We start from the raw sequence: 15905 nt of genomic DNA on the forward strand, positions 1-15905 counted from the left end.
ATCTGCCAGGGTAAAGCTGAGCCTTCCAGGGGGACCCTGGGAACAGAACAGCAAGGACATGGAATTACTAGGAAAGCTGTAGGCAGTCAGTTCTCTGAAACCAGCAAGGCCATCGTGGTGCCCATATCACACTGCACAACAGGCACGAAGGAAGCTACAATACTGAGTGTGTGTCTTGCTGCAGGTGGCTGTTGCCTTGGCCTCTTTATGATTTGCCTGTTTCTCTCTCGGGATGGGACTGTTGATTCTGTCCTGGAACTTTTCGGAGGTAGAGTCTAGCCAATTAGGTATGGTATTTGTAGTTTGACCATCTTGCAGGAGTATGTTTCATGCTCCCACTGTGATAAACTATGCTGCCCAAAGTACAGGCCCAGAGTAATGAGTCAGCGACCTGGGCTCAAGACCTCTACACCAGTGAGACAAATAGTGAACACATTCTTTAACAGTTGATTTATCTCTGAAATTTGGTTACAGAAAGGAAAGGGCTGACTCCATAGGTCCCTTAGTTACTTCATAGCCACCCTAGGCATCTGATTAATTGATGCAATGTTAACTTTCATTTCTTTTTCTTTTTTGTTTCTGGTTTCTCTGTGTAGACCTGTCTGTCCTGGAACTTGCTCTATAAACCAGACTGGCCTTAAGAGATCCCCCTGCCTCTGCTTGCCAATGTGTCTACCACCACCAGTGGGCCACTTGTAATGCCAGAATGTTCAAACTCAAGTAAATCTTATTTATCATGGCTTCAAAGTAAGAGATCAGTGGTTATGGCCATTCAACTGCCAAAGGGAAACTGTACAATGATTGCTTTAAGTGAAAAGACAAAAGTGTGATGTACGGATATGTAGGAAACTGTAACCTCTATGTGCAGTTTCAGACATCTGTTGTGGACCTTGGAAACATATCTCTCATAGATAAATAGACTACTATATTTGAAAATGGTGTTTGGGGAGTTATTTAGGCTCAATGAAGGCATGAGAGCTATGGCCTCATGATTCTTACCATTAGAGATCCAGCCCCGTCACCTCACTCCAATATGGGCTAATTTCTTTATCGTTTAAGGAAATTTAGGGTAAATCTCTTATTTGCCAACAAATCCCCGGGGACAGAAACCAGGTAGATTGCTTTCCTTGAACAAACTGTTTTCCTTTGCAGGACACTAAGCATAACCCTTCAACAGGTTTACTAGTTTCAGACCTCTGAGGATGTTCCAAACAAAAAACAAATAAACAAATAACAACAACAAAAAACACTGCCATACTGGCTGGTTTGTGTGTCAACTTGACACAGGCTGGAGTTATCACAGAGAAAGGAGCTTCAGTTGAGGAAATGCTTCCATGAGATCCAGCTGTGGGGCATTTTCTCAATTAGTGATCAAGGGGGAAAGGCCCCTTGTGGGTGAGACCATCTCTGGGCTGGTAGTCTTGGGTTCTATAAGAGAGCAGGCTGAGCAAGCCAGGGGAAGCAAGGCAGTAAGTAACATCACTCCATGACCTCTGCATCAGCTCCTGCTTCCTGACCTGCTTGAGTTCCAGCCTTGACTTCCTTTGGTGATGAATAGCACCATGGAAGTGTAAGCTGAATAAACTCTTTTTTTCCCTAACTTGCCTCTTGGTCATGATGTTTGTGCAGTAATAGAAACCCTGACTACGACAACTGCCTAGAGTTTTCAGAGAGATTGAGAAATCTGTTTGTCTATCATCTTTCCCCACCCTGCTCCTCCTCCTAGTGCTCAGTTCTTTTATGCAATAGGCACCTTTTCAAATAGTGTGCCTCTGCCCTGTTCAGAATCACCCCAGAAGCTTCAGATTCTTCTCTACCATGAACCTCAGCGCTGCACACCACCAAATATCCCTAAGTGATGGGAACAACATTCCACTCATTGGGCTTGGAACCTACTCAGATCCTAGACCGGTATGTATATTCGTGTGTGTGTATGTGTGTGTGTGTGTGTGTGTGTGTATGTGTGTGTTTGTTGTTGGTGGTGGTGTATGTTGCCTAAACCGATTTTAAATCAGAAGTCAAATTCTATCCGGTCACATTTTTAAGGTTATATAGTTGCAGAATGCAGTTTGTTTGATTTTTTTTTTCCTTCTCCATGAAAGTCAACTGAAGGCTAACAGCCAGAGTGAAACAAGGGACTTGGGAGTTAATGATTTATAAATAACTTTTTTAAAGTTTTTATTTAAGAACTTTTAGTTCAGTCTAATAAGTGTTTAATGAATACCTGCCACACAGGCATATCTTAATTCAAGCTTTTTCCATTGTGACATGATGTCACCATCCACAGAGTACAGGCTTCAAAAGAGTACAAACAAAGTCACAACATTTTAAATCTGTGAGTTTGTGGAGAGATGCATTCATAGTCACCTTTGTCCAGATGTGGTCTGTTGGCTACAGGCTAGACTCATCTGTAAGCATGAGTCTGTAGAAGCTTCCAGTATGAAGAGAGTGTCTTGCTATGTAGGCATTTACATTCTAGGAGAAAACAGACTCCTTACCTGTGGAAGCAGAGAAGGTGGAGTTTGGTTCTAGAACTGTGCCTAATATCTGAAAACAGTGAAAGGAGAGGAACCAACATCACCACACAGAAGAGTTTCTGCATGGTTGTTTCCCTGTGTTGCTTTGATCCTGTGGTAATGCTGACTCTCAAGGTGGTGAACATCGTGAAGCAACATTGGTGTCTTTGTGTTGACTGGGATGCAAACTCCAATTGAGGGTGTCAGAGGAGTGGCACTGGGGTCTTTATGCTGCCCATGTGTGATCATGCATACTTCCACTCCTCATCAACTACAAATCCCTCATTCCTTACCTTATGCTCTAAGCTTTTATAGGTTAGCTGACTTGTCTATCCAGCCCATTAGCCACTCTCCGTACATGCAGATCATGACCTAAGGCTGGGGAGAGGCACAGTGGGTGAAGTGTTTGCTTTACATAGGTGAGGATCTGAATTCACATACCGCTTCCCCACACCCCACACCCCACACCCTACTCCTGCTCCCCCGGGCACTCACATAAAAAGCCAGGCATGGTGGCATGTGCCTCTGACTCTAGCTCTATGTAGGGAATGGCAGGCAGATTCCATTTCCTCATTGGTCAGCCAGTCTAGTCAAGACCTAGAACTCCAGATTCTCCTGTTCTTCCATAGAGTCCCCAAGCTTCATCTACTGTTTGACTGTGGCTGTCTGCATCTGTCTGAGCTAGCTGCTAGGTGGAGCCTCTCAGAAGACAGCCGTGCTAGATTCCTGTCTGCAAGCATAATAGAGCAACATTAATAGTGGCAGGGATTGGTGCTTGCCCATGAGATGGGTCTCAAGTTGGGCTGGTTATTTTTTAAAGATAGGATCTTGCACTGATCCTAGAGCTCACTAGCTGCTACAGTGGCAGACCAATGAGCTCCAAGGATCAATCTGCTTGTCTCTGCTCCTCAAGCCAGCACTGCAGATACAGACTCACCCCTTCATGTGTAGCTTTTATGTGAGTGCTGGGGATCCAAGTTCAGGCCCTTGAGTTACTAGGGCATGCAGTTTACCAACTGAGCCATCTCGAAGCCCCTTATAGTAAACTTTGAAGGATCAAATCAAAGGATACCTCTTTCCACTCATGACATCCTAACTCCCACATGTTCACACATTGTCTCCTGTCCTACTGACACTCTGTAATCTTTCTCACTAGCCCGAGAAGTTTGTTAGAAAAGACCGTTGCTCGTTCAACTCTAGAGTCTCATGACAATGCCTTGTATGCAATGCATGTTCAAATAGTGCTTATTAATCTAATGGAAAAGTTTGTGAGAGGGATGTGTACATTAGACAATATGGAGATATAAATAAATTTAAAAAAATAATAGCTAAAAGTGTTCTAAACACCTAACTATGTGCCTGGAGCTCTGTACATGTTTTGTAGCACATGCATTTTCTAACATAATCCTCACATTGCAAAGCCAATACCAGTTAAGCCCACTGACAGATGGGGAAAGAGAGATGAGCATAGAGAGACTGAACCCATCACTCCAGGTTAGACTGCCAAGGCCCAGGGCTGAAATGTGAACCAATATCATTCATGTCCAGACCTTGGTCTCTGCACATTGCTTTGGCAATACTGGTTAAATCACATTTCTGAAGCTCCAGTGTCAAGGACAACCTGGAGTGCACAGATGGAGCATTGAATGAGGCAGTTCACCAGAGTCTCTTACCTCTACGATCTTCCAATCATCAAAGCATGACATTGGAAACTGTTCTGTGAGCTATAAATCAATGTATCATGAGATATCCTTTTAAAACCCATTTCCCTCCTCCCCATATTTATCCCCCTTATCTCATAAGGTCCCTGGGAAGACCTATGTGGCAGTGAAGACAGCTATTGATGAGGGGTACCAGCACATTGATGGTGCCTATGTTTACCACAATGAGCATGAAGTCGGTGAGGCCATCAGAGAAAAGATAGCAGAAGGGAAGGTAAAGAGGGAAGAGATCTTCTACTGCGGAAAGGTGAGTCATGTCTTACTATGTAGATACAGTGAATGGGGCGTAGTGTGAGAGCAGAGCTTAGTAAGATAGTCCTCACCAGGCATGCCCAAGGCCCTAGAAATGATCTTAATCAAACACTAGCAAACAATAAAGGGAGGAAGAGGGGGAAGAAAGGGAGGAGGTGGTGGGCAAATTATCATTTGTAATCCCTTAATTTGCTAAAAACAATATACCTGTGTATACATGCATGTCACTTAAACATAATACAGCACACACATCGAAATATAACAAGTAAACAGAAGGCCATGTGTAACTGAATTCATGGAAGGGCTGGTGGCTATGGCCTATGAAGCTCTGCCTTCACTGCAGTTTTACCAACACCCAAGGGCAGTATGAGGTGGAGGATGAGTGCACAGACTTTGTGGTAGGTTTTCATGGTGGTTTAGATAAGAATGACTCCATTGGCTCATATCCTTGTATGCTTAGTACCCAGTTTACACACTGTTTATAAGGATTGTGGGGGGGGGGGGCTTGTTTGAGGAGGGGTGTTCTTGTTGAAAGAGGTGTGTCACTAGGGGTAAACTTTAAGGTTTCAGTACTCTCTGTGGATCAGTAAGTAAAGCTCTCAGCTACTACTTCAGGTCCATGTCGGTGTGCTTGCCACCATGATGATAATGGGCTAAGCCTCTGAAACTGTAAGCAAGACCCCAATTAAATGCTTTTTTAAAATAAGAGTTGCTTTAGTCTTGGTGTCTCTACACAACAATGGAATAGTGACTAAGACAATTACCTGTGTGAGAACATTAATCCCACAGAATAATAAAAGAGAATACTTACAAAAGTAGCTATATGGTCCAGCTGTGAGATACTTAGCATTTATGAACCTTCTTTTCCCTATATAAGTTGTAAATGATAAAGCCAAGCATTTCCTAAACTTATGGGTTAGTATTTACAAAGCACTTGAACTGTACCTAGCACAAAACTAATATTGTATGTCCTTGTTGAACAAAGGAACATTAAAGAGGGCCTGTAATCCAAGCTACTCAGGAGGCTGAGGCAGAGGAATCACAGATCAATGCCTGTTTGGGAGAGTTAAGACAGCCTAAGTAACTTAACAAGACTTTATCTTTAATTTTAGAAAGGAATTAGGCTGTAGCTCAATGGTAGAGAGTTTACCTGGCATGATTAGGCCCTGGGTTCAATCCCCAGCACCTCAGAAAGAAAAGAAAAAGGAAACTAGGATGGAAAACATACTTTCACTTGGATGGAATGGCAATGATAATGGAAGCCCGTGGTGATAATGGAAGCATGTTTTTCTCCTCTCTCCTTTACATTTTTTCTATCCTATCCCCATTACTAGGGTTTGAACCCAGGGCCTTGTGCGTGTAAGGTAAGCACTGATGCACTAAGCTACATTCCAATCTTTGAAATGATATGTATATGCAGGTAGGTGTGTGTGTGTGTGTGTGTGAGAGAGAGAGAGAGAGAGAGAGAGAGAGAGAGAGAGAGACTGCGTGGTGTGTGACTGCATGGGTCAACCTCTGCTGTCATTCCTTTGTAGCAGCAATCCACCTTGTGTTTTTGAAGCAGGGTCTCTCACTGAGATTTGGGGGTCACTGATCAGCTTAGGCTAGCCAGCAAGACCAGGGATTACCTGTCTCTTCCCCTCTAGCACTGTAACTGTGTATATGCTACCAAGCCTGGCTCTTTTCCATGGGGCCAGGAGATTAAACTCAGGTCCTCATACTTGTATGTCAATCCCTTTACTGCCAGCCTCTTCCTCCAAAGCTCCCTCCATCAATTAATCCTTCCTTAAACTATAGTTTGAGACAGATTCTTGACATGTTACCTAATCTGGCCTGGGATTCTGAAGTCCAGGTAGACCTTGAACTTTCCACCCTTCTGCCACGGTCTACCAAGCAGTTAATATTAATTACTGTGTTGTAAAGGTGTCTTTTATTCTTTTGTTTAAATGTCAAGTCTCCAAGGCTTCTTGTCTCAGTCTGCTAACCTAGGCCTGGTCCTGAAAATGTCTAGTCTCTGTACAACCTTATCTAGACCTAGAATGTTTTCAGCCTCGGAGACTTACTGCTGAAGAAGCTCACCCTTGCTAGTTCTTTCTGGGCTCTGCTGGCTGATTCAACTCAGCTGCTTAGGCTCAAATTTTTCTCCAAGCTGGCTGATTTAATACGGCTTCTCTCAGTTTCAGAATTGCTCTGCTTGGCCTCATACTAACTTTGGCAATTTGTTCTAATCTGGCTCCTTCTCATTCTCTGGGTCTACCTGTTTCACCTGGTCTAACTTGTTCTCTCTCTGCAGCCTGTCTCTGTAAAACTGTCCTGGTAAAAATATCTTGTCCTGTATGCACTGTTCTCTCTCTCTCTCTCTCTCTCTCTCTCTCTCTCTCTCTCTTTCTTGTTTTTTTCGAGACAGGGTTTCTCTGTGTAGCCCTGGCTGTCCTGGAACTCACTCTGTAGACCAGGCTGGCCTCGAACTAAGAAATTTGCCTGCCTCTGCCTCCCAAATGCTGGGATTAAAGGCGTGTGCCACCATGCCCAGCTGCACTGCTCTCTTAAGCAGCCTCCCTTTCCTCTCTTTGGTCAGACTCTCTCAAATCTTTCTGATTCATCACTTTGTCTGCTACTCAATTAGACATCACTTTCAAACACATGTACTTTCTATTTCAAACTAACTTTGCCTTCATTGTTTGGGATTAAAGGTGTGTGTAAGGCAGAGCCATACAACAACTAGAAAGAGAGTTTTTCAGTAAATAATACAATCTCGGGATTCACAGTGTGATCAAATATCCTGCAACATTATGTCTGTACTTTTAAGACAAGATTAAAACTGGTGGAGTCTAATTTTCCAATTTTATATCCTGTGAAAAATATATAAGGTCAACACACACACACACAAAAGCTTTGGAATAAAATTTATGCTACAATAAAATGTACTGGTTTATCTGATTACCACTCTGTTTTCTGCATTGGCATGGAAACTTGGCCTTACTCATCCACCATTCAACACTTTGAACTCAGAGTAAAGCCTTAGCAATGGTTGGCAAAATTGCCCTGGGGTGTGAGACCAAATAAGACTGTGGAACAGTGGATTGTCACGGTGGTGTCAAGAGACTCATTGAGTCTTCCTACCCTCAAGTGTAACCATGCGTCTGTGATGGAAAAGGAGCAGATGACATGTGTGTGAGGGTTTTGCTATGTGAATGTGGAAGGAGTAGGTAGTCTTTCACTATCCTTCATGACTTTCTTTGCAGTTGTGGAATACAGAGCATGTCCCATCAATGGTCCTCCCAGCCCTGGAAAGGACGCTAAAGGCTCTCAAGCTAGATTACATAGACCTTTATGTTATCGAAATGCCCATGGCCTTTAAGGTAAGCCTACATACCTAAACTTTAGAGCTCTATTTCAGATTGATCATTCTTTAATAGCACTGAATGCTATAATGTTTGCTACCATAGATGGGAGTATAATGACCTTGCCTGACAAAAACTCAACAAATAATGCTTACAGGTTTGGGCCCACGTTTCTGAACTCAATGCGGTTTCTGTGATACATGTTTTAACAACTGTAGTTTTCCATCAAAATAACACTGTGCTCCACATTTTAGTTGGACAGTATCTAGACATATCCAACTTCGAACCCCACAGCCATAAAAATGTCTTCACATATCACAGAGCAAAGCACATAATATAATAATAATTTTTAGAAAGTCTTACCTTTCATCCCCATCAACAGGAGATGACTAAACACAGAGATCAGATTTGTGACACAAAAACCAAGGCGGAGTATGAGGATGACAATTATTTCTGGAATACAAGTACAGTCCTTTTGGCACTTTTCCCATCTATAGATACAATGTTTATTTAACACTCTGATATATACAGTTGCTGAGCAGCAAATGCTTTAAACTTTAATTGAGAGAAAGAGAAATTACGAAACAGAACTGGACTTGGGAGAGTGGATCCTTCACTTTGCCTGGGCAACACAGTAAAACTGGTTCTGGTAGAGGGGAAGTAGGTGAGGCAGCCCAGAGAGTGTGAGCATGAGAGAGCTGGCCCAGCCCCTCATCTGCTGTGCACTAGTGTGAGGGAGGGAAAGATGTCTAAAACACACTCACACACACCTGTGGCAGGCAGGTGAGCTGGCCTTGCTCCTCATCAGATGTAGCACTTGAAAGGACTGGAGAGTGAGCCCAGACCCTTGCCTGGGCAGCACAGTAGATTTGGCCCTGGTGGTATGTGTGAGGGACAGCTGGTCCTGCGGGCAAGAGCACAGGAGAATGGCTGGGCTGGCCCACTCAGCTACCACCCAGTCCCAGATTCAAGACTCAGAGTTGGCCCACCCCAACATCCACCTTGTCTATGACCTACTGCAGCTTGTCAAGGGGTCAGTCCTGCAGATCCAAATCTGCAGAATCTCCATGACACAGGGCAAGAACAAGATAACCGAGAGGTGTCCGGTATCAATAGCAGAAGCCAGAGACCTCGAACCAGACTCATGACTCACTGAACATTTGCAAGTAGGGCTGTGTGATCAAAGGGTGTGCTGTGGGATACACTGCAGCTTCCTTGGCGGGAGTGCGATATACTGCAGCTTCCTTGGCGAGATGGGTTTTGTTAGCTTGGTTTTTGTTTGTGTTTTCTTTTGTGGGGAGGTTGCAAGAGTGAGGGCAGATATAAAGGTGATGGGGAGATGAGTGAGATTGGATGAATGATGGGAAATTCACAAAGAATCAATAACAGGTATTTTTTTTTAAAAAAAAGAACAAAAACAAACAAAAAACCAGCAACTCAGAACTGAGTACTAAAATGCTAAAGTGACAGGCCAGTGGTTAAGCCTGCTTGCTGCTTTTGCAAAGGACCTGAATTTGATTCCCAGTGCCATTCCCAGCAGCTTACAGGCATCCGTGACTCCGTCTCCAGGGGACCTGGTGCCTTCTTTGGCCTCATGAATGTGTATATACATACAAATGGAAATAAATAAATCTTTTTCCTTTCTCTTATAATTTTTGCTTTTTCGAGACAGGGTTACTCTATGTAGCCCTGGCTGTCCTGGAACTCACTCTGTAGACCAGGCTGGCCTCAAGTTCAGAGATCCACCTGCCTCTATCTCTGAAGTGCTGAAATTAAAGACATGCAGGAGGCACAAGCATGTCCTTTTAAAACAAAGGAGCCAAACTAGTTAGCTGTCCGCAGATTGAATAGCATGGCACAGCTCCAGAGAACTTTGTGTCTCAGTGACTAACATAGTTTAAGCAATCAATCAATCGCACTGCCCAGGTTCTGCTTTGCTGTGACTGTCCTCTGAGGCCAAGGCTGGAAGGGACTCTGAAGATATTTTCCCTTTTGTGTGGAGGTATGGGCTTGGTGTCTTTGCAACAGCACTGATAACTGTACGCTTTTAGTCGGATGAGGATTTAACAGGCAGGACAATATAGATTTGTTTCTTCCCCTCAACTTCTCCCATGTCCTCAGTCTACCTATTCTCAAATTTACTACCTCATCATTCATATGTATATACATTCATGTATGTGTGTGTGTCTGTCTCTCTGTGTGTCTGTCTGTGTCTTTCTATGTGTCTGTCCGTGTGTATGTCTGTGTCTCTCTCTCTGTCTGTCTGTCTGTCTCTCTTTATCTCTCTGTGTATGTATCTGTCTATCTGTCTTTCTGTTTGTCTCTCTCTTTTGTGTGTGTGTCTGTCTGTGTCTGTGTGTGTCTGTCTGTGTCTCTCTCTGAGTCTGTCTCTCTGTGTATGTGTCTGTCTGTCTGTCTGTCTGTCTCTCTCTTTTGTGTGTGTGTGTGTGTATGTGTATGTGTGTGCGCGCATGTGTGTATGAAACCTACTGACTCCAGTTATTTTTGCCTTTATTTGCATGAGTTTTGGGATAACCACTTAGGATTGGGTTTTCATCACTTAAAAAACAAACAAACATCTGGTTCTCCCTCCCTCAGCTGCCACTGACTGTCTATAGCTCTTCATCTACTTGTTAGGCCTGATGAAATTTTCCTTCATCCATGTCAGCCTGTTGAATAATGTGGTCTTGACAGATCTTGTCCGGAGGACTATACTTTTTTTCGCCAAAAGATTTCTTCTCTCTCCTCCATGATTTGACCTTGTCAAGGGAGCAAAAACTTTGTTGTCTTGAACTTCAGATAGGATAGATTGCTAGAGCACCGACCCAGAAAGTCCTCATTCTCAGCTACCATGCTATTCTTTAAAAGGTACACATGGCTACCGGTAAAGCCTGAGGAATTCAGGCAAGGTAATGAAGTAATGTGCCAAATGCATTGGACAAATGGAGCTACCTGGAGACTCCCGCAAAGGGAAGGTTGTATTAACTAAAGATACTAACTATATCTAGAGGGCAAGAAGCCCTTGTGCACACAGATTAGCACTGGAGAAGCCAGAAAAAACGAAACATGCAGGCTCATCTCATCAAGGGAAAAATATGTCTACCTGTCTTCCTCCCAGAATGCTGGGCAAGACTGTGGTTCACATCCTGGTGACCCTTCGCTGTCTGTAGAGCCAGGCTTCAGATGTAACCTCCAGAATTTATGCTTTGTTTATCCCAGACCCTTTCCCCCAAAGCTTGAATGTTGTTTCTAAGTCTATTTATTAAGCCCCTTATGAGAGACGTCACGTCACTCCTACTTTACAGCAGCCTAAGCGATGTCTATGATATCTTAGGCCAGGCCAGCTCTGACACTGATCGTATGCTTACCTTAGCCAGACATTCTCCCAAGGCCCTAAGTCTGGAGCTTAAATACGGCTAAAACAAACCAATTTGATGTCAGAAGCCAAGAAGCTTGGCTCAGCACCGGCGGAGTCAGGCTAAAGAGAGTTTCATTCTTACCTCTTGCCTGGATCGTTTCTCTGCTGTCAACGATGCTTGCAGGGACCCTCCCAGCTGGCACCAAATGTGGGGCACACAACCCTTTGAGAAGGTAAGAACATTTTTTCTTTAAATAGAGTTCCAAGGTCTAGGAAACTTGGGCCTTTCACCCAAGCATTGTGCCCATGGAAGTGAGAGAATGGATATTAACACAAGTTTCCTCTGTCTATTGAAACACAGCATTTGGTACAATTATTGAGATACTTGTCAAGATCCAGAGGAATAAATTACTCAGAACAACAGCTCTGCACCTTTATACACATGGGAAGAATACAAAGAGAATCTACGTAAAGAGAGATTAAAATCCCTGGCTAACTCTTACAAGCTGGAGTAAGGTCTTGCTTAAACCCTCTCAGGAGAGAGAGAGAGAGAGGTGGGGGGGAGAGAGAGGGGGGGAGGAAGAGAGAGAGAGAGAGGAGAGAGAGAGAGAGAGAGAGAGAGAGGNAGAGAGAGAGAGGGGGGAGGNAGAGAGAGAGANAANAGAGAGAGAGAGAGANNAGAGAGAGAGAGAGAATTTTCTACTAGAAACAGTTATTGGCAGTTATTGGCAGAGCAGGCAAAGTCACAGAGTCACCTCAGGGCTCACCCTCCTGAGTGATGATGACCTGGCTAGAGTTCAAAGTTCTCTGCCTGCACTGCTTTCCACATAGCCCTTTCCACAGCCAGATCCTGGTAGTGCAGAGCAAATTCCAAAGTGTGAAATTCCAAAGAGCGGGGGTGGGGGGTGGGGGTGGGGGGGTTGGTGGGGGGTGGGGGGACTCTATTACTCCCACTATGAGCAGAGACTCTGCTGCCCCAGGGCTTAGTTTTACTTTGCTTGTCTCTTTGTGTGTGTTTTGTTTGTTTTCCCTCACAGTGAAAATAACTCAGTACAGACTGATCAATAGTCCCTTCATGGAGAAAAATTAAAACAGGCCCAGCTTTTAGTGCAGCAACAATTGCAACCAAAGTCTAAGTACCCAAGCCTGTGCTGACTAAGGTTCCTACAGGCTAATGGTTGTTCACTGCTGGTCTAATCAACACTTAAATGAGTGCTTAACTTGCATGGTAAATAAACCAAGAGAAGAAAATGTAAACGCAGCTCCAGATAAAATACAAAAGCAACCACCTTATAATTATTTAGGATGCATTATTACTCTACGACAAATTTGCCATCAGCCTCTCAGTGTAAAACTTCCCAACAATGTACTCTAAGTTACTTACAAAGTATGTGGGGCCCTATCAAATTGGGTGTATCCTTACCTGCCTGTCACTACTAAGAATTTGGTTCCAAATCATCCCCTGCCACGGACCATCCCAGTCGGGTATGGCGGTCCCTGGAATGAGGGTCCTCGAACCTAGGTGGGTAAGGATCCAGTGGTGACAAACAGAAACAAACACAGAAGCAGTTTGATCTGAGTGTATTCTGCAGCCATTAAACAGGGGATTTTATACATTAGAACACCAAACATTACATCTCTTAGAAACTATATCCAGTGAAACAATCACAGCTACCAACAAAAATCATTTGGCACAATAAAGCACAAAAATCATCCAAGCATTACAACTCTGAAACTATGTATTCAATGAATCACAAACAGAACAGGTGACATCATTATAAATCATCAAAATATAACAATTCTAAAAGGATGTATTCAATGGGGGGCTGTCGTCCAAGGCTAGTGGCATATTTCTTGGAACAGGTTAATAAATCTTTAACAGCCCAGACACTGAGGAGCACCGGGCAGGTAGCTGGCACCATGAAGATCTGGTCTTCAGAGCATGTCTTTGACCATCCATGAGAAACAGTTACTACAACAGCAATGGAGAAATACCCAAACCCCAAGAACCCGAGTACGGTTGACATTGATGTGCTGGACAGACATATGGATCCCTCTGCAAAGTTGCACAGCCACAGACTGCTCAGCACAGAGTGGGACCTGCCTTCCATTGTGAAGTCTTTTATTGGTGCAGCAAGAACGAAAACGTACGTGCAAGAGCATTCTGTAGTTGACCCGGTAAAGAGGACAACGGAGCTCAAGTCCACCAACATCTCATTTACAAATATGGTCTCCGGAGATGAGAGGCTCACATACAAGCCACACCCACAGGACCCAGAGAAAACTGCCCTGACCCAGGAAACCCTCATCACTGGGAAAAGGGTCAATCTCAGCAGCTACCTTGAAGGACTCATGGCAAGCACCATATCTTCCAATGCTAACAAAGGCCAAGAAGCAATGGAGTGGGTGATACATAAACTGAATGCTGAGACTGAGGAATTGGCACATCAGCACGAGAAAGCATAAGGGCACCAATGGCGGCGGGTGGCGGCGGCGGCGCTGGCAGCGCTGGTGGACAAATGACAATGGAAATTGGTGTGCAGCATCAGGGCCCCAGGACTCTCAAGCTGGCATCATATTATTTGTTATTTAAAAGATACAATTATTTTTAGGTAGATTTTTTTTTTAATGAGCTGGAGTAAGGCTGTGACTTTTGATCAAAAGAAAAGATCCAGGACTTGTAAGTCAAAGGGATCATCTGAGTTAGGATGTAAGACTGGGAGAGGCTATGTTCGTGTGAACAATTAATTAGGTTTGTTTGTTGTTGTTGTTTAAGTACTTAGAAGAAATTGGTGTTGATCTGGAGTCTCTTAAAGCTCCAGATACTGGAACACTACCTGGCAGCGGACCAACCAGAGCAGAACTCAGCCGTCCTCCTGGCCACTCAGTTGCCCGCTGCTATGAACCAGAACTGCCCACATAGAGTAACTCACTCTACATAGAGAAATTGTAAAATTTAAATGACGTTAATTTGTATAAAACAGTCTGCCCTGCTGGGAACCAGTGTTGGGATTTGGTACTTAAATGATATTTTTGGAGTGAAAATTAGCACTAAGGTAATATATGACTCCAGCAAAAATAGTATTTTATTATATTAATGGGCACTATAATGATTTGCCAAATTTTGTGACTAGTAAAGGCATTCCCTTCCTTGAAAAAAAAACCTTTAACGGTCAATACTCTTAATTGCTGAACTAACTCTCCAGCCCCATGGTCAATTATTATTCAACATCGAGTGCCTGATTTTTTTTTATAAATCTTCAGTGTATAAATTTAAACTATTTTAATTCTTTCTAATTAAGGCTTTCTTTACCATTTACCAAAATCCACCTCCGATGACCCATGTGTAGTCATATGAAATTTTATTGTTGGGAAAGTTTTTAATCTATTATAATAGTTTTGTAAATGATTTAGAAAGTCAAGCATTGGTTTCCCTGGGGATAAGGTCATGTTAGTGGCTCCATCTCTAGGGATGGTTTCTTACCCATTATTCTCACTGAAGATCTTGGCCTAAGCTACCAGGAACATGTAAGTAAGAAAAGGAGTAAGAGAAAACAAAACAAATAGATTGCCATGAGAACTACGGATCAATATTTTTTTTTTCTCCAGCGAAGAGTTCCACAACCAGTTCCAGGAGGCCTCCCTGTTCTGAGGTCGATCGCCTCAGTCTGTGGAACTGTCACACAGATCCTACTGGAGGTGGTGTGGCAATCCCCTTAAAAAAATTTTTTTTTGAAGATACCCTATGGGTATTACCTAAAATGACATCTAAAAATCCTATGGAGATTTCTCCTAGGGCTTCTCCAGGCGGCTCTTCAAAAAGACAAGAAGCATTTATTTATCTTTTATATACAATTCCACATGCACCACAGAAAAGACTGTACATACTCTAAACTCAGTGTATTCAGTTTTATTATGAGACATTTCTCAGCCTTAAATACTTTAACTCACCTCTTGTATAAATTTGTACATAAAAGATGCAGATACACTATCAGTGTAATCTGGCCTAACGTGAAAGGAAATGAATGGTTAAAAAATCTCTAAGGCTTTTCTACTTTCCATTCTTAAAAATCTCTTGTTCATTGGACATGAAAAAATATCTGTAAAATTTGTAACAAAAACTAGCTTGAAACTTATAACAAATAGGACTAAAGAGATGGCTCAGTGGTTAAGAGCACTGACTGCTCTTCCAGAGGTCCTGAGTTCAAATCGCAGCAACCAGAGATAGTGGCTCACAACCATCTGTAATGGGATCTGATGTCATCTTCTGATGTGTCTGAAGACAGCTACAGTGTACTCATCATGTATATAAATCATCATATATATAAAATGAATAAATAAAATATTTTCTTTAAAAAGTTTTTAAGAAAACCCATAACAAATGGTTAATAGCTTTAAAAATGTGTTCACAGGCAGCACCTATAAAAGGTGTCATTCCTACTGAGCCTCCTGCCTGTCCCCTTATGTCCTGTTTAGACTAAGGCGACCACACAGGCCTGCAAAATACTTTGGATTAGGATGAATTTTTATATAATGATAAATTCCTAAGGTTATAAAGGTCGTCTCAGGTTAACAAAACCTGACTTAGAGATGTATATTTAACCACTTAGGTCTTTGCTAACTGTTCAACATTAGACTTCAAGGAAATTTTAAATAAGAAATGTCAGGTATTTGATAAATAAGTTATATCTGATAAATAAGGTTTATAAATTCC

The 15905-nt window shown here is 42.8% G+C and overlaps 1 protein-coding gene and 1 pseudogene across 2 annotated transcripts in view; both read left to right on the forward strand.

The window, feature by feature from the left end:
- The first annotated feature begins 1734 nt into the window (after positions 1–1734).
- Akr1d1 (aldo-keto reductase family 1 member D1) overlaps positions 1735–15905 on the forward strand; it is a 37443-nt gene continuing 23272 nt past the window's right edge. The window contains exons 1-3 of one of the 2 annotated variants that reach the window (XM_021165556.2): positions 1736–1911; positions 4320–4484; positions 7735–7851. In XM_021165556.2, the coding sequence (XP_021021215.1) occupies positions 1819–1911; positions 4320–4484; positions 7735–7851 (375 nt within the window). In that variant the 5' untranslated portion in view covers positions 1736–1818. Of the gene's footprint in view, positions 1912–4319; positions 4485–7734; positions 7852–15905 lie in introns of both variants that reach the window. The other variant, XM_021165557.2, reaches the window with a different exon arrangement.
- On the forward strand, positions 12999–14409 carry LOC110296787 (annotated as a pseudogene).

Source organism: Mus caroli, chromosome 6, assembly GCF_900094665.2.
Source record: "Mus caroli chromosome 6, CAROLI_EIJ_v1.1, whole genome shotgun sequence".
Lineage (NCBI taxonomy): Eukaryota > Metazoa > Chordata > Mammalia > Rodentia > Muridae > Mus > Mus caroli.